Source organism: Oppia nitens, unplaced genomic scaffold (genome assembly GCF_028296485.1).
Source record: "Oppia nitens isolate AA-2021 unplaced genomic scaffold, nextdenovo-longstitch-racon4-pilon3 scaffold51_pilon_pilon_pilon, whole genome shotgun sequence".
NCBI lineage: Eukaryota > Metazoa > Arthropoda > Arachnida > Sarcoptiformes > Oppiidae > Oppia > Oppia nitens.
The window spans coordinates 53021-78645 of NW_026533234.1; the positions used below are offsets into that span (position 1 = coordinate 53021).

The following is a 25625-nucleotide window of genomic DNA, read 5'->3' on the forward strand; positions in this document are numbered from 1 at the left end:
TAACTGCGCTGTATATCGGTATTTAGTATCGGAAGCCTTGTATCGGAACTTAGAAAGACTTGTCCGTAAGATTACGGAATAATAGCCTAACTCTGTTACACCTAAGGCTTGCACTTACTATTCAAATAATTAGTACAACTATTTATGAGCCTTGAAGCCCCTCCTAGACTAGCTATTGCTAGCCTGAGCTCGACTTTATTGATAAATATAATGAGATAGTCAATGATATACATGTATTGCAAATTACAGTATATTAAACATAATAATAATTAATTTAACTTATTTACAAAATTAATAATAAATTATAATGCATTTTAAACAACAAAACATAATATTAATAAACATAATTAATACGAAATTAGACAATAATATCAAATATAATTAAATATAATATAAATTTTAATAAATTTAAATGTGTTTAATATCGCACATAACAAAATCGATTTTGTTATGTGCTATTGGTAACGGTAGGAGCGCTGATGATATTTGTCCCGTTATAAGTTAATAAAGTATAAATCCTAATTGTTATAGGAATTGACAACTATATGCTAAATATATATATATATTGATATATATGTAGTGTTGGCAAAAAAGAGAAATTTATAAAATAATAGAGAAATTTCTAGAAAGTTTCTAACATAAATTTCTATCTATGGGACCCCTATGTTAATTTTGTTTTCTGGATATATGTTATTATGTAACAATACATTGGTTTTACAAGTAATAATTAAATATTAATATTTTTATTATTAATTAAAATAAAAATTAATTTATTTAATTATCTTAAATTTTTATATATATAATAAAATGATTATTAAAATTTTAGAAAACTGATTATTATTAAATAATTATAATTATTTTACATATAGGTATCGCATTTTGTATAGTAGTGTATAGTGTAATGTTATATGAATAGTAGTATTGTCTCATTATTTATATATTATTTCAATAGCTATAGATATGGGGATCCCATAGTATAACAATAAAGTTAAATTTCTATAGAAATTTATTCCTGAGAAATTTTCTAGAAACTTTCTCAGTGAAATTTATTAGAAACTTTCTATTTGCCCATCTCTATATATATATGCTAAATATATATACTGTATATATATATATATATATTGATATATATGCTAAATATATATTTAGTATAAAATCAACAAAATATAAGATAATAAACTAAATAATAAACAAATCTTATAATATTTTTTTCTCACTACATATAAAATAAAATTTTTAAATGTTTTTTTGTGTGATAATAATTAGTAGAAATTTACTAAAAAATTATTTCATATATATATATATATTGTTAACATTTAATAATTAATTTACTGTACATTTATTACAACACATAGAAACATAATTTTTTTTAAATTAAACTTAATTTTTTAAATTTCTTATGAAATATAAATTTCTATAGAAATTAATATAACTAACTGAAACATCATTGTATTATTATAAAGCAATTTATTAAAAAAAATATAATTCATTAGTATTTTATGTTGAAATTTTGTAATTTATCAAAAAAAATCTTATTAACTATAATTTTGATAATTTTTGCGTCAATAGTAAGTGATGGACACAAAAAAAACAGTAAAATTTCTAAATAAATTTTCCTGAAAAACTAATTTTTAAATAATTAATAATCTATTTGTTTAAATAATTTGTATTAATATATATATATATATATATATATATATATCTATTAGCTTATAAATTAGTTGTTTAATGTAATAATAATTTTTGTTTATTTATTGTTGTTTTTTATTAAAAAAAAAATAAACAAATATAAGTATATATATTAATAGTTTTTTTAATAAAAAATAAATCTGTTTTTTGTGTGATAATAAATAGCGGAAAGTTACTAAAAATTATTTTCATATTTATTTTATTATTTCAAATTATATTCTTAAAATTTAATAATTAATGTACTGTACATTTATTACAACACATAAAAACAAAATTTTGTTTTTAAAAATTATTATGAAATATAAATTTATATATTAGTAATATATTTTTAATATAAGGGCTTATTTTTCTAAAAGCTATATAAATCCTAACTGCTATAGGAATTGACAACTATTTGCTAATTAATATAATAAAAAGACATCAAAAAAATTGTAAAAACATTTTTTACTTATATTATATTATATTATTAATATAAATTTTATACTTAATTTTTTTTGAAAATAAAAATAATGTCAATAAAATTAACCATGTTAATGATGATGATGATGACAACCATTATGATGATTATGGTGTTTACGGTACCAGTAGATTGCGTGAAAGGGTATGTATGATAGCTATTAGCCTATTATAAACTAATTATTAACTTGTTATTAGTTAATATTAGTTTTTATTAGTTACTAATTAGTATTAGTTATTATAAATTATTATTAACTATTATTAATAATAATTTATAATTAATAATTATAAATAATTATTATAAATAATTATTATAAATAATTATTATAAATAATTATTAGTTATTATTACTTACTATTACTTTAGTTTAGTTTAATAGTAATTAATAATAAGTAATAATAATTAAAATAACTAATTCTAACTAATTCTAACTAATTCTAACTAATTCTAACTAATTCTAACTAATACTAACTAACAATAACCAATGATTACTAAAACTTAACTAAAATATTATATACTTATTAATTTAGACAACATGTGTTTATAAAATCATTTAATGGCAAAACATTTCTGTTTGAATGCAATGTGTCTAAAGATACGGTCGATAAACTGAAACAACTGATTGCAGACAAACTTGGATTTCTGGTTGAATCTCAACGATTGGTTTTTAATAAAAAAGAATTAAAAGAAGATAAAGTATTATCAGATTATAATATCAAAAACAACGATACGATTTATTTGTTTAAGAAAACGTAATATGTGAATCATCCCTTTAATTTATATTTATTTTTATGGTTTTTTTTAATTAGTTAACTTAAATAATTAAATTATTATATCTGTTTTATTTTGAAACTAAATAAATAACTATATAATAATAATAATAAATAAATAAATAATAATTTTTTCTACTACACAAATAGATTTTTTGAGCAAATGTTTTATTTTATTTTTTATAAAAATATTGTCATTAAAAACAAAAGTTTCTTTACATACACTTTTAATTTCTATTTATGATATATTTATTAAAAAAAAAATTGTAGACAAAAAAAGTATTTTTTCTATTATTATTAATATTAGTATTATTTCATAAAATAATTGCATCTATTAATTGCATATTATTAGTATTAGTATTATTATTATTTTTTTGTAACTTATATATACTGTATATAGAAATAATGTAATCATCAAAATTGAGACATCAATTATGATGACTATATGAGGACTAATGGTAATCCCTATATATCTGGACGGGTGGGCAGGGGGTGGGGGTGGGGGTGGGCTTATAGGTTACTACTGTACGCTATCCTATAACTAAGTTATAAGGTCTACTAATATCAATTCAAATAATTAATTAGTAATTATAATAGTGCTAATTATAATTAGTAAATTAAAATTATATATAAAATCAGGGACAAAATAGGCGGAACTAATATTTTTATTATATCTCAAAAACTAAAAGACCTAGGACAAAGATATTTAATAAACAACTATGGTTTCTTGGAACGTACAAAATGGTGAGACCAAATTTTTTATAAAATTACTAAAATAGAAATGATAAAAATATGTAATATCTCAAAATCTATAATAGATAATGAAAATCTATAAAATGTATACTAAACTAGATAAAAAATAATTTGATACGTGTTTCAGCAATTTTCAAAAAAATAATTAATAAATTAGTATCAATTTTTGAAAGAGAAAAGTAATATATTATTTGTAAAATATTATATTACATTTTTTATATTTAATTAAAGTAGTTTATTTTTTTCTTTCAAAAATTTATAAAAACTGCTGAGACACATGTCAAGTTATATTTTATCTAGTTTATTATACATTTAATAGATTATCATTATCTACTACAGATTTTATGTTATTATATTATTTTGATCATTTCTATCTTAGAAATTTTATAAAAAATTTGGTCACACTATTTTGTAGGTTCCATGAAGCCATAGTATCATATTGAATATCTTTGTCCTAGGTCTTTTAGTTTTTGAGATATAACAAAAATATTAGTTCCGCCTATTTTGTCCCTGATTTTATATATATATATATATATATATGTTTTAATATATCTAAAAATTTTTTAATTAATAAATTTCACGATTTTATTATTATTAATTAATATTAATTATTAACCAATGATGCATCAAATTGAAAATTTAATAAAACATATGGATTTACTACTAGTATATCAAAACTGGTATTTCATTTTAAAATTAACGGAAATTAAACAAATAATAATAAAATTAATTATAAAAATAAAATTTTTATATAGAATAAGACACCAAAAAAAAATTTATAAAAACGTCAACATTTTTTTTACTTATATTATAGTATAGTAGTAATAAAAAATTTTATACTATAAATTTTTTGAAAATAAAAATAATGTCAATAAAATTGACCATGTTAATGATGATGATGACAACCATTATGATGGTTATGGAGTTTACGGTACCAGTAGATTGTGTGAAAGGGTATGTATATTAACGATTATCCTATTATAAACTAATTATTAACTAATAATTAACTAAAATTAGCTATTATTAGCTTTTAATTGCTATAATTAATTTTCAATTAACTATTTTTATGTATTATTAAGTATTATTAACTAAATAATTTACTATTATTAGCTACTATTAACTAACTATTAGCTAACTATTAACTAACTATTAACTAACTATTAATTAACTATTAACTAACTATTAACTAACTATTAACTAACTATTAATTAACTATTAATTAACTATTATTAACTATTATTAACTATTAATTATTATTAACAAACTATTAACTAACTATTAACTAACTATTAATTAACTATTAACTAACTATTAATTAACTATTAACTAACTATTAACTAACTATTAACTAACTATTAACTTACTATTAACTAACTATTAACTAACTATTATTAACTAACTATTAAATAACTATTAACTAACTATTAATTAACTATTAATTAACTATTAATTAACTATTACTAACTATTACTAACTAATAAATTTAACTAAACTAAACAATTATTATTAATATAAATATAGACAATATTTGCACATAAATTTACTAACTGGTGAAAAATATCTGATTGAATGCGATCTGTTTAACGATACAGTTGATGATCTTAAACAACATATTAGAGACATTCATGGATTTGACTTACAATCGCAACGACTGATTAGGAATGGAAAGGAATTAGAAGGCGATAAACAATTAGCCGATTATAATATCAATAATTACGATACACTTTATTTAGTAAAGAAAAACGGTTATTAAGATGCTTTTAATGGGGGGGGGGTTTAGGGGAGGATTCACATATTACGTCCGAACTTGTTGGGGAGTAGGATGGGGTAAGTGTAGGTTAAAAAGTTTGCTATTTTTTAGAATAACTATTTTCGAACATAGGGATGGGAGGGGTTTAAATTAATTTTTTTTACGTAATATGTGAATCACCCCTTAATGAATGTTTGTTTTTAGTTTTTTAATTATTTTTTTAAAATAAAATTATTATATCTTTATATGTTTTTTTTGTTGAAAATTATGTATTTTGTTTTACTGATAATTTTGTTTGTTTGTTTGAAACTAAATAAATAGTAATAATTAATTGAAAAAATTGAAAATTTAATGTTAAGAAAAACTATATATTAATTTTAATATTTGTTAGCAAACAACACAAGTGTATAATTATTATTTTTAATTAATAATTAGAAATTTAAAAAATTAATTAATTAAAAAACAGATTGACTACTTTTTTTAAATTAAATTAATTTAATTAATTTAATTTTAAAATAATTATCATACAGTAGAACATGTAGACAGTACTATAATAGTAAATTTTAACTTTTTAAACTAAAATATTTAAAAAAAATTGTAAGTACTATTATTATTAAATATTTATAAATAAAACTATTATTATTATAGTATTATTAGTATTATTAAATAAATAAAATTTAATTTTTTTAACTAGTACTATTGACTAATTGAAAATTGATCATGGTAATAATGATGATGATGATGATTGAGGTAGTAATGATGGTGTCGTTTATTATGTGGTGTGCACCGGTAGATACTTATGTATGTATAGATTCACCATGTAGTCCAAGTGATTGGAAACCACATGGGAAACAATGGTAGACAAAAAAAATGTAATTAAAATAAAATAACAAATAAATTATGATTTTTTTGTAAAATAAAAATTATCAAATAATTTTAATATCCATAAAAAAAAGTTACAATATATTTATAATTATTATTTTTAAAAAACTATTATTATTTTATTAAATATTAATTAAATTGATATATATTTATATATAATTACAAAAAATAATTATTATAGTAATATAATAGAAATATTTGATAATTTTACAAATAATATACTAATATTTATTAATAATATGTAATGTTATTTTTTTTTAAATGTTTATGTATTTAGTATTATTATTATTATTGTTTTATTATCATAATTAAAGTTATTAATAAAAGTAATTAAAAATATTGTCCATTTATTATGCAAAAAAATATTTATTTATTTGTCAAATTATAAAATAATATACATTTGTTTTATAATTTTTTAAAAAATAACATTTATAATAATTATATAATATATATATATATATATATATATATAATAACAAAATCTAAAAATATTTTTTTGTTTAGGTTAACTAATTAAACAATAAAATCTAAAAAAATAGTAAAAACAAAAAATTAACTTTTGAATATATAATAGTAATACATAGTATCCATTAAATCCATTGCATCAATTTATTGGTTGTTATTTTTTTTGGTGGGTGGGGGCGGGCGGGTGGGTGGCCGTGTATTTATTTAAATAGTATCCCGTTCAAATTTCATGGTAAATATTAGTCTAGCATAATTTCCTATAAATATATATATATATATAGATGAAATAAACAAACATTATTAATTTAGTTAAAATTAAAAAATAGTAGTAATTTTCTTATAATTATTATATAATATAGTAAATGTCTAATAAAAATAATAATAGTAATAATAATAATAGTAATAATAATAATAGTAATAATAATAATAGTAATAATAATAATAGTAATAATAATAATAGTAATAATAATAATAGTAATAATAATAATAATAATAATAATAATAATAATAATAATAGTAATAATAGTAATAATAGTAATAATAATAATAATAATAATAAAAATAATAATAATAATAATAGTAATAATAGTAATAATAGTAATAATAGTAATAATAGTAATAATAATAATAGTAATAATAATAATAGTAATAATAATAATAGTAATAATAATAATATTAATAATAATAATAATAATAGTAATAATAATAATAATAATAGTAATAATAATAATAATAATAATAGTAATAATAATAATAATAATAATAATAATAATAGTAATAATAATAATAGTAATAATAATAATATAATAAACAACTAAAAACCTACCGCTGCTTAGTTTTTCCACTTTTTTATCAATTGTTTTACCGCTAAATTTATAGCCACCAATGGTTTCAATATCAGTGGTAATACCTGCCGATTGGTCACCTTTAGCCCATTCAAAGTCGACATCCTTCATTGAATAGCCATCTAAACCACAATAAAAAATTTAAGATATTTTTATTTTTTGATTTTTTAATTATTTTTTAAAAAAATACGTAAAATTAACAAGTTAAATAATTAACTAATAATTAAATTATTATTAACTGTATACATACATGATTCAATTTCAATTGGACAAACTAGTGATGTGTTTTCAAGTAAGCACCGGGAGGTAACTTGAAATCTGTAATATAATATATAGATTTTTTTAATATATTAATAATATAAAACATATTTAGTTAGCAAACAAACAAGTTTTACTTAAAAATAAAGTAATAAATATTTAATTTAGATTTAATTAATAAGATAATTGTTTATGGGGGTGGCTGGGTGGTGGGGTAGGGTGTTTTATCAACAATAGACGTCCATCCCACCCACCTACCCCCAAAATAATTTTCTTATTAATTAAATCTAAAAATATTATTTTTTTTAAACATATATATAATATATAAAGTGTATGTAATCCAAAATAAATAAATATATTTTTTTAGATTAGCACCTACCACACCACACCCTCCCCCTCAATCTAACCACCCATTTATAAAATTTGTTTAGAGGGTGGGGTGGGATAGGAGGCTGTCCTCCATAATATGGATAAGCATTAAGGATTTTAATCAAACTATAACATACTTATGAAATAATGTGTGTATGTGTGTGTTTAGGAGTGGGGTGGGTGTGGGTGTGGGTGTGGGTGTGGTAAGGGTAGGGGTGGGGTGGGAATCTGGATAAGCATTAGATACTATATTCTACATACTTGTGACTGATAAACACTGTGCCATTGGATTCAATCATTGCAAACGAAGTGGGAGTCGGTATCGAAACAGTGGTAATCGAGTCGGCATTCGGTAGGAAAGTGTCCGGAATCCACACCCGATCGATAAACGATTGACTGCCGACCACTTTGACCGACGGATACGAGTGCTGTAGACGAGGATCTGACCATTTTTGACGGAAATACATGTTTGTTGTTACCGACTGTTAGTAATAATAATAGAGAAAAATAATTATTAATACAAATAATAATTTAAAAATTAATTTCTGTAATAAACAAAACTTATATACAAATAATATATTGTAATATTTTTAAAAAAAAATTAATTTAAATTATTAATTAATTAATTAACAAAAAAAACAAAAAATATATTTTAATATATATAAAATTAATTAAAAATTATTAATTAATTAGCAAATAAATGTAATTACTTTATCAATTGGATTGATTTTACTGCTAATAACATACAAAGTGATGCCAACATTGACCGATGAATTTTCTATAATTAAAAAAATTGATAAATATTTTTAAAAAATAAAAAATTAAATTTAATTAAATATAAATAATAAATTTTTTGTGGCTATAATTACGGCCTAATTTCGGATTAATATCTTTGTCGTAGACATTGGGATCGCTTTTAGCCTTAAACTCTTTGACAGCCCGTATGGCATCACTAAGTGATGATAAATATTTAAAAAAAATTGAAAAAATTAAATTTCAAACAAAAAATAATTATATAATAAAATAATTTAATACTTTTCCGAAAAGATTTGTTGTGTACAACAAATTAGTAAAACAATTGAAATTATTTTATAACTCATTATTTATTATTAATTTTGTCGATTGATTTTTTTTTGAATTGATTTACAGTAGTATTGAAATATAAAACTTATTATCAAAGAAATATTATAAAATTATTATAAAAATATTTGCTATTTATATACAAAATTTTTTTTGTTATTGTGTTATTTGTTAAATGTTTTTTAACTATTAATAAAAATATTTATCTAAATTAAATTAAATAACTAATTTAAAAAAAATCGTATGATATTTTATGATAATAATAAATAAAATTATTTTTAATCAAAATCTATTTATTTAAATCATAGTAAATATTTTTTGATTAAATTTTTATTTTTTATAAAATGCTTATAAATTCAATTAAATATATTTATTTCCAAAAATATTAAATTCAATTGATATTGCATTTAATTATGTAATTTATTTATTAATAGATATAAATATAAAATAGTTTTAAAATTATTATCAATTGATATTAATGTAATATTTTTTTTATATAAATAAATTTTATTGTTAGTACACTTAATGCACTTGAAATTTAAACTAATCTTATAATAATATTTATTATTATTATTATTATTATTGCTTATAAATTTTACAGTATATGTATATCTATTAATATTTTTTAATCAGTTTATTTATGTAATTTATTTTTAAATAAAGTTTTTTTTAAAAAAAAATTATGTTTTTGTATACATTATTTTTATTATCATAAAAAATTATATTAGTTTATTATTTGTAAATATTAATATCTCATAATAATTTTATATTAATATTATTGACACTAAGATTATCATTATTTTTATTGTACATACAATAATTTAATATGATTTTTTTTTAAAATTTGTGCCTAGTTTAGATTTTATTCAATCAATATTAAGTATTATTATTATATTTAAAAAAAAATAAAAATATAAAACTGCAAAATCTATCTAAATTACAATAAAAATATTTATAATATAAAAAAACTAATAATATTTAATAATAATAAAACATGTTTTAAGATTATTCAATAAATTTATTATTGATATAATAATACCTAAAATAATATATTATTTTTTGTTTTCTAATAAACTTATAAAACTTAAATTATAATTTTAGTTAATGTTAATTATTATATAAAGTAGTAAAAATTAAAAAAAAATATAAAATTTGTAATTTGATTTATTAATTGTTTTTTATTGTTGTTTACAATATTTAATAAACATTTTAAAATTGTATAAAAAAATTATTTAGTTTATAATTATATAAAAATAAAAATAGTTAACTTTATTTATTTATTTATTTTTTAAAAATTCAAAACATAAAATTACATACAAGTTAACTATTTATTTTTTTATTTTACTTAATTTTTTAATTAATAATATTGACAATTATAAATAATAATAAAATAATACAATTGTTGATTATTTTATTTTAATTTAATTGATATTTATTTAAATAGTATCCCGTTCAAATTTCATAGTCATTACTAGTCCTGTATAATTGCCTATAAAGTTGAAAATTAGAAAACAATTAATTATTATTATTATTATTATTATAATTTAATTAAACTATTTTGGCTATAAAATTTGTAGGCAAACACACACACATACCGGTGCTGAGATTTTCCACTTTTCTAACATAATCAGTGCTATTTGTGTTAAGTTTGTAGCCATCAATAGCCCAGATATTATTTGTTGAGATACCTGACCCTTGGCTACCGATACCCCAATCATAGTCAATGTCGTTCATTGAATGGCCATCTGATAATTTTTTTAAAAAAATAATTTTTTAATAATTAAGTAATTAATTAAGTTATTATTATTATTATTATAATTAAAATATTTGATACATACATGACTCTATCTCAATGGGACAAACTAGTGAACTGTTATCCATTGAGCACCGGGTCATCAATTTGAGTCTAAGTTAATTTTTTTGTGTGTATTATTATTATTATTATTATTATTATAATTAAAATTAAATATTTTTTTATTATTAGTTAGACACTAGAGTGCGGGTAGTTATGGGTATCAATAATACATGTATTGAATATAATAATAGGGAAAGTAATGATTGGGATCAATATATTTGGCACAAAAAAGTATWGCTTAACTMTCTCTCTCTCTCTYTCTCTCTCTCTCTCTCTCGCTCTCTCTCTCTCTCTTTCACTCTCTCTCTCTCTCTCTCTCTCTCTCTCTCTCTCTCTCTCTCTCTCTCTCTCTCTCTCTCTCTCTCTCTCTCTCTCTCTCTCTCTCTCTCTCTCTCTCTCTCAGTCTCTCTCTCTTTCATTGTCTCTCTCTCTTTCATTCTCTCTCTCTCTCTTTCATTGTCTCTCTCTCTCTCTCTCTCTCTCCAGAATAGTCGTCCAAAAAAATTTGTAGTTTTTTTACAGTATATGTGATCCAAATTATATTGAAGTCCAACCCTCTCCCCCATTCCCTCCCTCCCCCACACACACACACACTTGTTTAGTTTTATCGAAATTTAGTTGTGTGTGTGGGGGGTAGGGGGACGTCTAATATGGACGACACACATACTGTACATACTTATGACTGATAAGGACTGTGCCGTTTGAATCAATCCGTGCAAAAGCGGTCGGTTTGGGTACCGAAACACTGGACACGGAGTCGGCATTCGATATAAACGTGTCCGGAGTCCATATACGGTCGACAAACGATTGACTGCCGACCACTTTGATATCGGGATACGAGTGCCGTAGACGCGGGTCTGACCACGATTGACGAAAATACATGTTTGTTGTTACCGACTGTTTGTAATAATAATAGTGAAAATAAATTATTAATAATTTAATTAAATTAATTTCTGTAATAAACAAAACATATATACAAAAAATATATTGTAATTAATTAATTAGCAAAAAAATTAAATACTTTATCAATTGGATTGATTTTACTGCTAATAACATACATAATAATAATAATTTATAAAAAAAATTACTATAATATTGATTTAAATTATTTTTAATTATAATTAATTATATGTATAATTATGAATCAAAAAATTTTTTTTTTAATTTACTTTATCCTTTGGATTGATTTTATAGTTAATTATATACAAAGTGATGCCAACATTGACCGATGAATTATCTATAAAAAAAATTTTATATAAAAAAATTAAAAATGTATTAAAAAAAATTATAATTAGATATTTAATTGGAAATTATTATTATTTTGCGGTTATAATTACGGCCTAATTTCGGATTAATATCTTTGTCGTAGAGATTGGGATTGCTTTTAGCTTTAAACTCTATGACAGCCCGTATGGCATCACTAGTGATGATAAAAAATTTAAAAAAAAATTGATAAAAATAAATAAAATTATAAATAATTTAAAAAAAACTAAATTCTAATTTTCAAACAAAAAATAATTAATACTTTTCCGAAAATATTTGTTGTATACAACAAATTAGTAGAAAAATTGAAATGATTTTATTACTCATTGTTATTTATACTGTATTTAGTTTTGTCGATAAAATTATATATTAATTATAATATAAACTGTACTTTTAATTAACTTTTATTTAAAAAATTATATATATATTAAAAATATTCACAATAGTATAATATTATTATTATTACTATGAAAAATATTTGCCATTTATATACTAAATTATTACTAAATTTTTGTTGTTGTTTTTGTTAAATGTTAAAAACTATTAAAAATATTTATTTAATTCAAATAAATTTATTATTGTAATTAAAATAAAATCGTAAAATATTTTATGATAACAAATAATAATTATTATTATTTAATCGTAAAGATATTTATTTAAATCGTAGTTAAATTTTTATTATTTATTATATTTTTAATTGTTTATGAATAAAATAAAATATATTTATTTTTCAATATAAATACTGGAAATATATATATTTTATTTCGGTATTATATTTAATTATATAAATATAAAAAAATAGTTTATTACTATTACTATTAATTGAAATTAATTAACTTTATTTTTAATGAATACAATTTATTGTTAGTATAATTAATCAGGGTTAATTTAAAATTTAATTAAACTTAAAATATGTATTGTTGTTGTAATGCAGTATTATATTTATTATATATAATATTTTTAAATAAATTTTACTGTATTTTTTGTTACTATTATCATTTTATCAGTTAATTTATGTAATTTTAATTTTGTTTTGTATACAATATTTTTTTTTGATATCATAAAAATTATAATTTGATGATTAGTATTATTTAATAAACGCAATAATTTTTTATATACTGTAAATATTGTTACTATAAAGCTATTAAATTTTATATTTATTTATATAATTATTTATATAATTATTTATATAATTATTTGTTGTTTAGTATTCTGTTTAGTTTATAATATTTTTAAAAACATTTACTATTTTAATGTATTAATTATTATACAACATTATTAAAATGCAAAATTTTATTAAAATTTTATTTTTATAATTAAAAAAATAATTAATTAATGTAGTTTTATCAATATTTAATTATAAGATAAAAATTACATAAAACTAAAACAAGTATTTTTTAGAAAATTTTAATTTATTAAAATTAATTGAATATAATAATGATAATAATAATTGCCATAAAATCCATGTATATATTAACTTGGTTATTTTAGTATTACTTTTTTAAAAAAATTTGTTAAACAGTATCCGGGTCAAATGTCATAGTTACTACTAGTTTAGCAAAATTGCCTATATAAAAAAAATAAAACAAAAATAAATTATTAAAAACTATATATTTTTTAATTACATAATAAATATTAATAATATATTAATTATTGAATAATTTAATAACAAAAAAATAATATTAATATTCAATAAATCAATAGAATTTTATTTAAAATTCTATTATTATTATTAAAAACTAAATAAATATTTATTTATTATTAAATTAATTTATTAATTATTAAATAATTTAATAGCAAAAAAATTAATAGTAATATTTAATAAAACAATAAATTCTATTATTATTATTAGTATTATTATTATTATTAAAAAATAATAATATCTATTATATATAAATATATATTATACTACTAATGTTATTAATTTTTTTTTAAATACTAGATAAATATTTTTTTTATAAACATACCGGTGCTTAGTTTTCGGACAGTCCTAATGCTGGCAATGTTTCTGAATGTGTAGCCATCAATGCTGACCTGAGGATTGGACACACTTACCGATCGTCTACTTCTATCCCAACGATAGTCCAAATCATTAACATTATAGCCATCTATTAATATAAATATATAAATTAATTTTATTTTAATTAATTAATTATTATTATTAATATTGGTTTAAACATACATGACTCAATTTCAATTGGACAAACTAGTCTACTATCATCCTCTACATAGCACCGGGTGGTCGGTTCGAGTCTATATATAGAAAACAAAAAATTATTTATTTTTTACTTATAAACTTATAATAAACAACAAACTTATGGCTTATACGGATCGTGCCGTTTGAATCAATGGTAACAAAAGTGGTCGGTTTGGGCACCGATACTGTGGACAGTTGGTTGGAATCGGCATTTGAGAAAAACGTGTCCGGAATCCATATACGATCGATAAACGGCTGACTGCCGACCACTTTGATGCCCGGATACGAGTGCCCGAGCCGCGGGTCGGTCCAAGTTTGACGGAAATACATGTATGTCTTTACCGACTGATTGTTTGTTTTTATATTAAAAAAAATATTATTTAATAAAATTTTATATAATTTTTTTAGTTTAAAAAAATATATAAATAAAAATGTTTCATTACTTTATCATTAGCATTGATTTTTCGGTTAATTATATGCAATGATATGATAACATTAACCGATGAATTTTCTATATAGTAATGTATGTAAATATTTTTAAAAAAATTAAATTAAATTAATTAATTAATTAATAATTATTATTAATATGCGGTTAAATTACGGCCTAATTTCGGACTAATATCTTTGTCGTAGACGTTAGGATTGGTTTTAGTTTTAAACTCATTGACAGCCCGTATGGCATCACTAAGTGATTAATGAAAATAATTATATTTTTTTAAAAAAATTAATAAAAATTAAAAATAAATTAATTAATTAATACTTTTCCGTAACGATTTGTTGTATACAATAAATAAGTACAACAAATACAATGGTTTTATAACTCATTATAATTTAATTAAAAAATAATTTTTATTATTATATATTTTTTTAAAATTATTCACAATAGTTATGTAAGAGATATATAAAGTATTTTTGAATTTTAAAAAATGCTATTTATATACAAAATTTTATACATGTTTTATAACGATTGTTATTTTTAAATGTCTAAAATATATTTATTTAAAAAATTGAAATCAATTTATTAATTCAAAAAAAAAATAAAATCTTATGATATTTTTTGATTACAACAAAATATTTTAAATTATTAATCAAAATATATTTATTAAAATTCATAGTAAATATTTTGCTATACTTTTATCAAATTGTTTATTGAATTAAATAGAAATATATTTTAATAATAATTATTTACAATAACAGCAAAATTTTAATCAATTGGTATTTCATTTAATTATGTAATTTATATTATCAAATAAAAATCAAGTTTATTGATATAAATTAATATAAATTTTTTTAAAAATTTTATAAATACAGTTTATTGTTGCTTAATATATTACACTTATATTTATCTAATAATAATAATATATATATATTTTATATAACAATTTTTTAATCAGTTAGTAGTAAAAGTTAATTTAAAGTATTTTTATTGATTTATATTTAATTACTATTATGTTTTAGATTTTTTTAATTTTCTATATTTTGTTTTTATTTTATTAGAAAATAGTTTTATATAATTTTTTTTAATAAAAATTGTTGTTAAAATAAACAAAAATTAACCAAACTAAATTAATATAAAAAAATTTTAGTCAAGTAGTTGTTAAAATAAAAATATTTATTTTTTATTAAATTACAATTACTAGATGTCGTAACTGGAAAATAAATATATATTAATTTCTAAAAATTATTTTTAAATAAAAATTTAGAATTGCAATAATAATAATTATAATGTTTAATCAAGGTAAAATTTGATTAAATTATTTAAAGTTTAATTAGTATATATATATATATATATATATATATATATATATATATATACAGTACAATACAAACCATACTATACTAATCAATGTATTAAATACTAAGATAATAATGACCTAATAGTTAGACATTGATTTTGCAAACTAATGTGAAGGACAGACATATAAACATAGAGAGAGAGAGAGAGAGAGAGAGAGAGAGAGAGAGAGAGAGAGAGAGAGAGAGAGAGAGAGAGAGAGTTTTAGGAAATTTTTATGATTTCAAGTTTATTTTATTACAACTTTTTTGGAGTTTTTTTTTGAGAGACAAAATGTATTATAAATTATAATAAATAAATATTAAGTAATAATAATAATAATAATAATAATAAATATATAATAACTAAAATGTCTGTCTCGTATGTAAATATGTCTATAAAAATAATAATAATAATAATAATACTAAAAATAATAATAATAATACTAAAAATAATAATAAAATACTATACACTGTAGTAGTAGTAGTAGTAGTAGTAGTAGTAGTAGTAGTAGTAGTAGTAGTAGTAGTAGTAACTATTGAAACTTTTTTTTAATAAATATTATATTGAAAGTTTGAAAACATTTTTAGTGATTGTAAAATAACTTTGGCATATATTATAAATATAAATTATATATATATATATATATATTAAATAATACATAGATACAAATGTATATATTTTTATAGAAAATTATTGTAATAATAATAATAATAATTGGTATCGAAAAGTATATAATTAATGTTATTAATAAAAAAAAATATTATTAAATAATAGAAATCTAGTATTTTTTAATAATTTAAAAATACTATATATATTATATATAATGTATATATGATATCATATTTACTATATATATATAAATAACTTTTAATTGTATTATCAAAAAAATGATTGTTATTTATTTCAAAAATTATTGGCAACAATATATAAATATATATAAATTTACTATTAGTTTACTATTTAATAATAATTAGCTAATAATTTTTTTTGGCTAATTGTTGTTAAATTTTTTTTAGTTTTAAAAAACATGTTGCAATATATTTTATTTTTATTTATTTTTTATTGAGTTAAACTATATAAAGTTATTTTAGTTTAGTTAATAAACTAGTAGTAAATAAAATAAGTAAATAATATTTATTTTTTTATACAAAAATAAACTAATCAAGGCTGTTTTGGATTATAATATTTAGGACAATCAATAAAATTAATTTTTACATACTGTATATAACTATTTATTTTTTTTATAATTTGGGACATAATTATATTGTAAACATTTATAATTATTATTATTTATATTTATAAATTATATATATATATATATATATATATGTTTATGCTAGTTTAAAACATTATATAATTTTTTGTTTTATTTATTTTAATATTAACAATTTTGTTTGATTTTAAATTTTTAAGTTAATTTACAGTTTATTTATTTAGTGGGCGTTACAAATGATTGTGATTACACACACACACACACACACACACACACACACACACACACTCACCCATTAGTATAGAAATAAATCAATTTTTAAAAATTATTTTTTAATAATTTTTAACTAAAAAATTTTTCCACAAAAAAATATAAATTTATTATTAATATTATATATTGAAAATAATTTTCTGCTAATTTAAACGCCTGATTGTTACTATAGTTTAAGTTTATACAAAATATTATTATTATTATTAATAGCGTAAAAAAATTATACTATTAATACATTTAGAAAATAATATAACAATAATACTAATATATAATATATATATATAAATTAAAATCTGTAATATTAGACAATTATCACGATTAACAATAAATTAAATTAAATTAATACTATTTAAACTGTCTATTTAATAGTTATTATTATTATATACATAATATACATGTATATATTGTATATATTGTTGTGAAACTATTATATATATATATGTAATTAATAGGATCTCAATGCTAAATGAGCCGCAATAGTGGTTGTGCTGGTAGTAGTGATGTGCAGTTTGTATTATTATTAGCACTGGTAGTCATAAAATATATTATATTAGTTGACGGAGGGGAAGGCCATATGAAAAAATCAAATCAAAATTAGAAATATTAATAAATACAGTAAATATTACATACATTTTTTGTGTACTACTGTATAATATAGAAGGAAAAAATTTAGTTTAGTTTAGGTCTATCTCTCTCTCTCTCTCTCTCTCTCTCTCTCTCTCTCTCTCTCTCTCTCTCTCTCTCTCTCTCTCTCTCTCTTATATAGTGAATATATGATATAATATATGTAATACCAGTCTCTCTCTCTCTCTCTCACCATATGTACTGCCAGTCTATTAGCTCTCTCTCTCTCTCTCTCTCTCTCTCTCTCTCTCTCTCTCTCTCTCTCTCTCTCTCTCTCTCTCTCTCTCTCTCTCTCTCTCTGTCTGTCTCTCTCTCTCACCATATGTAATGCCAGTCTATTAGCTCTCTCTCTCTCTCTCTCTCTCTCTCTCTCTCTCTCTTATATAGTGAATATATGATATAATATATGTAATACCAGTCTCTCTCTCTCTCTCTCACCATATGTACTGCCAGTCTATTAGCTCTCTCTCTCTCTCTCTCTCTCTCTCTCTCTCTCTCTCTCTCTCTCTCTCTCTCTCTCTCTTATATAGTGAATATATGATATAATATATGTAATACCAGTCTCTCTCTCTCTCTCTCTCACCATATGTACTGCCAGTCTATTAGCTCTCTCTCTCTCTCTCTCTCTCTCTCTCTCTCTCTCTCTCTCTCTCTCTCTCTCTCTCTCTCTCTCTCTCTCTCTCTCTCTCTCTCCATATGTAATACCAGTCTATTTTGCTGATGATATATATACAGTATATACAGTACACTACACTACTACTACTACTATACGTATAGTTTATTATTATTATTATTTTGTAAAAATGTTTTTTACTGCAAAAAAAATAATAAAACATAGGGTATGACTAATAACTTGATCGACTAGTTTTGTTGGTGTATATACTGTACATGTGATGAAATCATAGGCACCTACCTATCAAACATCATACATACATACAGTGTGATCATACAGTATAGTAAACAACAAGTTTTTTTTATGTGTGTGTGTGTGTGTTGTGAATATAATTTTATTTAACTATAATAATAATAATAATAATAGTAATACTCATGACTTTTTATTTGTGAATAAAATTGAGACAATTTATATATAAATATATATAATAAACAATATTTTTTTTTGGTTGCAAATTATATGTGAAATTTTCATATAAAACTAATTTTTTTTTAATTATTATTATTTTTTATTATTTTGATATATACAGTAATATATTATAAATTAAATATACGCTGTTTTTTTTGTCTATCAATAATAATAATAATATATTTAAAGTTTTTTGACTATTTTTATTTGTCTACTACTACTACTACTACTACTACTACTACTACTACTACTACTACTACTACTACTACTACTACTGTATATAACTTATAATTTATAGTTTAAATAAGTTATTGGATTTTGAAATTTATTGAAATTTTTGTTTTGTATTGATTTTTCTGTAGTGATAATCAACAACAAAAAGTTTATCAAATGATTTGAAATATATTTATATATATTTGATATTTATTTTATATATCCACTAAAAGTTTAATAATAATGTTGTGTTTGCTATGAATATATTTTTACTAAAACTACTACTACTATGACTGACTATTAATTAATTAATTCAATGATATTATATATTTTTTAAAAGTGTGAAATATATATAAAGTTTATACTACTTTATTATATATGCATATAATTGATATAAAGTTTTTTTAATAAATTTATATAATTAATACAATATAATCCAATTGTATTATAAGTTGTTTCTCATTGTTTTACTGTTCAAACAATTAATTTAATTTAAATTAATTTTATTTTTAAAAAATGGGTGAAAAAAGTTTTACATATAAGACAATCAAATATCTATTGATTACAAAAATCTGTATCGGAATAGTGTTTTCATTTATACTACTGTTCCTATTTGTTGTGATGACTGCCCATAATTCAACCGATGGCCGTACACAGGGTATCTCAGCCCAGGACACACTACTCTATGATCATCCCGATGCCAAAACTATGGACAGTAAGCTATAGCTTATATATATATATTATATATATATATATATTAAAAATTACGATTATTTAGTATTATTTAGTATTTTTTTTTTTAAAAAAATAACAATATATTTAAGTTTTATTTAATTTAATTAAATATAAAACTATATATATATATATATTTTTTATTTTTAAAAAAAAATTTAGTTTAGTTTACTGGTATTTAAAAAAAATACTAAATAATAATATATTTTAATTTTTAGCTAATTTAATTAATTAAATATAAAACTATATATATATATATTTTTATTTTATTTAAAAAATACTATTAGTTTATTTTACTGGTATTTTTTTTAAATATATCTATCAATAGATAATATAATATATATGGTGTTATATAACAGTGATAACTGTGTGATAATATTGATAAAAAACATATACTCTATATATATTAAATGATAAAATAATTTTTATCTATAATTTTTTATCGAAACTTATTTTAGTTTATTAATATTTTTATTATTTTGTTGCTTATTAATGATTTACAATATATATACAGTATTTTTATTATATAATATTATATAAGATATATTAGATATCATAACATATAAGACTAGATTACTGTTTAAAATATAAATGAAAAATTAATAGATATATACAGTATTTTCAACATATAATGATGATTTAGCATAATAAAAATATTAAGTGTTTTTATTAAAAAATATATACCGTAATTAGTTTTAGTTGTAATAATAATAATAATAAAATTGCAAAAAATAGTGTTGTAATAGATAAACACATCTTTATTAATAAAAAAATAAAATAAAAAACATTATTATTATTAATTTATAGTATTGTTTAAATTTAGGTGAATGTATGCATGTTTAGCTAATTCACAATACAATACGTTTTTTTATATTGATTTTTATGTCATAATTTATAAAACAATATTAACAGTAAATAAGGCAAAACACATACACACATACACATACACATACACATACACATACACATACACATACACATACACATACACATACACATACACATACACATACACATACATACAGTATACATACAAACAATTTGCTGGTTGTTTTATTGAACTTTTAAAAACAAAAAAAAATATTTGCTATGCATTTAATGTTTAAATATATTATTGAAAATACAGTGTACATAGTGTTCAAAAAATTATATATAATTTTATTTTATAGTTTAGTTAAATAATTACAACAACAAATAAAAGTTAGTTTTTATATTTAATGGTAAATTAATGTCAACTAAAAATTTGTTTGTTTTATTTGTTTGTTTGTGTTTGTACTCTACCTGTATGTATGAATTAAATTCAATGGTTATGGTTATGATTGTTAAATATTAGTTTAAATTTTTAATAATAACAAAAATAAAAATAATAATTTTTTATTTTATTTCTTTTAAGAATAGAAATCAAAAATTTTTACCCAAAAAAAACAATATATAAAATAATACTTAATTTTCTACATTATCTCTCTCTCTCTCTCTCTCTCTCTCTCTCTCTCTCTCTCTCTCTCTCTCTCTCTCTCTCTCTCTCTCTCTCAATGATAATGCATAAAACAATTGAATATTAAATTAAATGACATAATAATAATAATACTATTATATAAAGAAAACAAAAAAATTGGTGAAATGTCTTATTTATTGTTTTGTGTTTTTTTATATACAATTTCCTTATAAAATACATTCAAAATAAAAACTTTCATCAATTAAATTACAGGTCTATTAACTCATCATTCATTTACCTGTACTTTATATTTACAATACTTTATATAATAATATATTTTATGACATTAATAGTTAAAAAAAGTTAATTTTTTTAATATATAATACTATTATATTATAAAAATTACATTATTGTTGTCTAAAAAATAATGATATATTACTTGAGTTTTTTTAAATTTCACTTTTAAATACAGTAATAATAATAATAATATTGTATTCATTAGTAATCAATAGGCTATTGAAATGGAAAAAAATAAATTATTTATTTATTTAATATATTATAGATTTTAATTAATATTTTTGTTTTTTGTTGGTATAAATATATTTATTTAATAATTTGTTGAAATGTTTATTTTCTTTATAATAAGTTAATATCAAATAATAATAATCATAATAATAAAATGCTTTTTCATAGACAATAAATAAATATCATATGATATATATATATATATATATATATATATTAATACTGTATATAATTTTCAATAGCTTTTTGTTGCTATTTATATATTTATATATCAATATATATATATATAATATTTTATTTACAATTAGTCATTCATAGAGTCATTATTTTTTTAACAATAACTTTTGTGATCCTTAAACTTGTTTTTTATTATTGTATTATTTATTATATTATATTTAGACTAATAATAATAATAATAATAATAATTATTATTATTATTATTATTAATACTATTAACAATCCATTAGCTAACTATAATTATCTATAAATAATTTTTTTTAAAAGTTATTTTTAAATATGTATTAATTTAATTTTTATTATAACACAATTATACTAAAAAAATTAAAAAATAATTAAATAATATTTTTATGAACTAGTTATAGGATTCATTTAAATGACTCATAAAATTTATATTTAATTTAAATAATAATTTTTTTGTTTGAGTATATTTCAAATAAATTTAATTATGAGACAATAGTTTTATTTTATAAATATATTTAATTTTATTAAAAATACAAGTTTTTTTAAAAAATATTATAATTAATTAATGTATTAGTCATATATAAAATGTGTTGAAAATTTATAAAAATAAAAAACTAAATAACTATATATTTTAACACCCATTGCGTGAGTTTAAACAAAAAATAAATAAATAAATTTACACTATTTATATACAGTATATATATTTAATGATATATTTATATATATTAAAAGTTATAATTTATGAAACTATTATTTTATTTTATGTTTAAAATAATTATATATATTATTATTTTAGACTACTATTATTTTCTTTAAAAAAATATAAAAAAATTGTTAAAACTAGTTTTTTATTTGATGACTAATTTTTTCGTTGTCTACACACAAAATAAAATAATAAAAATATTAAACTATATTAAAGGTGTTTATTATGTATATATATATATATATATATACATTGTATATCTTATTTTGTTTTATTATTATTTAGTTGCACTCATTTTTATGAACAATATATAATTTATATTTTTTTGAGATTTTAAATTTTGTTAAAATTTTTATTATTATTATTATATAAATATATTTATCATTTCAATTTTTTTATGTGTGTAAACAAAATAGATTATTACAGTTATTATCAAACAATATATATATTTCAATATATCTTTATATATATATCTTATTGAAACACAAAAAAATCAAAATATAATATATAGTATTCATAAAATTATGTTATCAATAAAATTTTAGTTTTTTTGTTGTGAAATATATAATATATACATACAGTATATAACCAAACAAACAAAAAATTGTTGTTTATTTTACTAAAAAAAATTTACTGCAATTATGTTTTAAATGTTTGTTTTTTATTATTTTTTAAAACTTATTTTCTTTATTTGGTACTGACATTGAAATTTCCAATAAAAATCAATAAAAAATATTTATTTATTTTTCTTACTATATATATGTATACATATATGTATATATATATATATATAATAAATAGGTGTACTGTATATATGATAAATAAAAATAAGGTCTTTAACCGCATATGGAGTTTAAAAAAATAAATAAAACAAAAATTTTTAGATTTTAAAGGTTAAGTTTTTTACCAAAATACAAAAAATAATAATTATTATTATTATAAATAAAATTAAAACTATAAAACTTGAGCAAAAATAAAATTAGGTTTATGGGAAAGTTATAGTTAATTTTTTATTATATATTTAAACTATTAAAAAAAATATTATTTAATTTAAGTTATTTTTTAACATAACATTTACATAATTAGTTAAAAATTTAATTTAAATTATCTCATATTTTTTGTTACAAAAAAATGTCATTAAAAAAATAATATCAGTAATTATTAAATATGTTAATTTAAATTAAATATTTTTGTAATTATATTATAAATTAAGATTACTAGTGCAACAAAATATAGTTCAATTAAATTAAATAAAATTAAATGACTAATAAAATACTTTTAATTTACTAATTATAATAATAATAATATTAATAAATTATACATATATTATATTTTATTAAAACTATTATTATTATTATTAAAATAATTATTTCTAAAAAAATAAATAAATAATATGAAATAATATTATTTGTGCATTTATAAATTATAAAATTATAAAAGCAAATTTCAATACAATTACCGGTAATATAAATAATAATTATAAGTATTAGTAATTAAATATTAATATTAATTTTTTTATAATTATATTATATGTTAGAAAAAATTAAAATTAATATTTAATTACTAATACTTATTAATACTTATTATTTATATTACCGATAATTGTATTGAAAATTGTTTTTTTATTGATTATAAATTAATTAATTAATTATTATTTCTAGAGTCAATGATAGGTTTAATTAATATTTTTTTAAAAAATTATTTATTTTAATTTCTAGAGTCAATGATGGGTATAGTCGTGGCCTTTATAACCCTTGAAATTATCATCCAAATCATCGGACTGGTAGGCGTAGTCCGGGCCAACATTATCCTCCTATTGATCTTCGGTATACTGATCTCATTGGGCGCCCTCTTCGAGTTTGTGGCCATTTTCACCCACGACGGCAACGCCCTGTTTCTCATATACTTTACCTTCCTATCCGTACTAGTCTTTGTCTACATTTATTTGGTCCGCACTGAGCGCCAACAGCTACCCCGTGTCCACTATATACCGGCACCGACTAATCCCTATCATTATAGCTACTTTCCTCAGCCAAACACCAACAATAATCAGCGATTGTTATTCAAAGATAATGTCGATATCTGAGAGGACAGTTAGCTAGCTATGTGTCTATATAAATGTGCGGTCAATGATAATGATTGAGACAATCACCAGGAAATACATGTTTTTTTGTTGATAATTATTATTAATACAGAAAAAAATACATAATTTTTTACAT

General features: G+C 19.0%; 6 protein-coding genes across 6 annotated transcripts; 3 read left to right on the forward strand and 3 right to left on the reverse strand.

Moving 5' to 3' along the window:
* Positions 1 to 2220: 2220 nt before the first annotated feature.
* Positions 2221 to 2902, forward strand: LOC128960728 (uncharacterized). Its single transcript, XM_054306859.1, has 2 exons — positions 2221 to 2290; positions 2676 to 2902. Exons 1-2 carry the CDS (start codon positions 2223 to 2225, stop codon positions 2899 to 2901), a joined length of 294 nt encoding a protein of 97 aa, XP_054162834.1. The 5' UTR covers positions 2221 to 2222; the 3' UTR covers position 2902.
* A 1582-nt stretch (positions 2903 to 4484) lies between these two features.
* LOC128960726 (uncharacterized) lies at positions 4485 to 5557 on the forward strand. The gene is made up of 2 exons (XM_054306857.1): positions 4485 to 4622; positions 5190 to 5557. Exons 1-2 carry the CDS (start codon positions 4534 to 4536, stop codon positions 5419 to 5421), a joined length of 321 nt encoding a protein of 106 aa, XP_054162832.1. The 5' UTR covers positions 4485 to 4533; the 3' UTR covers positions 5422 to 5557.
* Positions 5558 to 6889: 1332 nt separating this feature from the next.
* On the reverse strand, positions 6890 to 9420 carry LOC128960721 (gamma-aminobutyric acid receptor subunit beta-like). Its single transcript, XM_054306853.1, has 7 exons — positions 9273 to 9420; positions 9107 to 9189; positions 8948 to 9015; positions 8499 to 8719; positions 7861 to 7928; positions 7592 to 7732; positions 6890 to 7022 (listed from the first exon to the last, which is right to left on the reverse strand). The coding sequence occupies exons 1-7, from the start codon at positions 9335 to 9337 to the stop codon at positions 6970 to 6972; spliced, it is 699 nt and encodes a 232-aa protein (XP_054162828.1). The 5' UTR covers positions 9338 to 9420; the 3' UTR covers positions 6890 to 6969.
* A 1285-nt stretch (positions 9421 to 10705) lies between these two features.
* Positions 10706 to 12785, reverse strand: LOC128960724 (gamma-aminobutyric acid receptor subunit beta-like). Its single transcript, XM_054306855.1, has 7 exons — positions 12698 to 12785; positions 12510 to 12592; positions 12342 to 12409; positions 11849 to 12069; positions 11156 to 11223; positions 10913 to 11062; positions 10706 to 10806 (listed from the first exon to the last, which is right to left on the reverse strand). The coding sequence occupies exons 1-7, from the start codon at positions 12760 to 12762 to the stop codon at positions 10754 to 10756; spliced, it is 708 nt and encodes a 235-aa protein (XP_054162830.1). The 5' UTR covers positions 12763 to 12785; the 3' UTR covers positions 10706 to 10753.
* Positions 12786 to 13866: 1081 nt separating this feature from the next.
* On the reverse strand, positions 13867 to 15476 carry LOC128960722 (gamma-aminobutyric acid receptor subunit beta-like). The gene is made up of 7 exons (XM_054306854.1): positions 15393 to 15476; positions 15234 to 15316; positions 15076 to 15143; positions 14751 to 14977; positions 14618 to 14688; positions 14403 to 14543; positions 13867 to 14002 (listed from the first exon to the last, which is right to left on the reverse strand). The coding sequence occupies exons 1-7, from the start codon at positions 15455 to 15457 to the stop codon at positions 13950 to 13952; spliced, it is 708 nt and encodes a 235-aa protein (XP_054162829.1). The 5' UTR covers positions 15458 to 15476; the 3' UTR covers positions 13867 to 13949.
* A 4847-nt stretch (positions 15477 to 20323) lies between these two features.
* LOC128960725 (uncharacterized) lies at positions 20324 to 25582 on the forward strand. Its single transcript, XM_054306856.1, has 2 exons — positions 20324 to 20525; positions 25125 to 25582. Exons 1-2 carry the CDS (start codon positions 20327 to 20329, stop codon positions 25490 to 25492), a joined length of 567 nt encoding a protein of 188 aa, XP_054162831.1. The 5' UTR covers positions 20324 to 20326; the 3' UTR covers positions 25493 to 25582.
* Positions 25583 to 25625: the final 43 nt, after the last annotated feature.

Coding starts and splice junctions, on each gene's coding strand:
- LOC128960728 (XM_054306859.1), top strand. CDS start 2,223: ATGATGATGATGATGACAACCATTATGATGATTATGGTGTTTACGGTA. Junction 2,291..2,675: donor CCAGTAGATTGCGTGAAAGG/GTATGTATGATA, acceptor TTATTAATTTAG/ACAACATGTGTTTATAAAAT.
- LOC128960726 (XM_054306857.1), top strand. CDS start 4,534: ATGTCAATAAAATTGACCATGTTAATGATGATGATGACAACCATTATG. Junction 4,623..5,189: donor CCAGTAGATTGTGTGAAAGG/GTATGTATATTA, acceptor ATATAAATATAG/ACAATATTTGCACATAAATT.
- LOC128960721 (XM_054306853.1), bottom strand. CDS start 9,337: ATGAGTTATAAAATAATTTCAATTGTTTTACTAATTTGTTGTACACAA. Junction 9,016..9,106: donor TATTAATCCGAAATTAGGCC/GTAATTATAGCC, acceptor TTTTAATTATAG/AAAATTCATCGGTCAATGTT. Junction 7,733..7,860: donor TCCAATTGAAATTGAATCAT/GTATGTATACAG, acceptor ATTGTGGTTTAG/ATGGCTATTCAATGAAGGAT.
- LOC128960724 (XM_054306855.1), bottom strand. CDS start 12,762: ATGAGTAATAAAATCATTTCAATTTTTCTACTAATTTGTTGTATACAA. Junction 11,224..11,848: donor ACAGTCCTTATCAGTCATAA/GTATGTACAGTA, acceptor AAATTAACTTAG/ACTCAAATTGATGACCCGGT. Junction 11,063..11,155: donor TCCCATTGAGATAGAGTCAT/GTATGTATCAAA, acceptor AAAAATTATCAG/ATGGCCATTCAATGAACGAC.
- LOC128960722 (XM_054306854.1), bottom strand. CDS start 15,457: ATGAGTTATAAAACCATTGTATTTGTTGTACTTATTTATTGTATACAA. Junction 14,978..15,075: donor AAATCAATGCTAATGATAAA/GTAATGAAACAT, acceptor ACAAACAATCAG/TCGGTAAAGACATACATGTA. Junction 14,003..14,402: donor TGTCCGAAAACTAAGCACCG/GTATGTTTATAA, acceptor TTTTTTATATAG/GCAATTTTGCTAAACTAGTA.
- LOC128960725 (XM_054306856.1), top strand. CDS start 20,327: ATGGGTGAAAAAAGTTTTACATATAAGACAATCAAATATCTATTGATT. Junction 20,526..25,124: donor CGATGCCAAAACTATGGACA/GTAAGCTATAGC, acceptor TTTAATTTCTAG/AGTCAATGATGGGTATAGTC.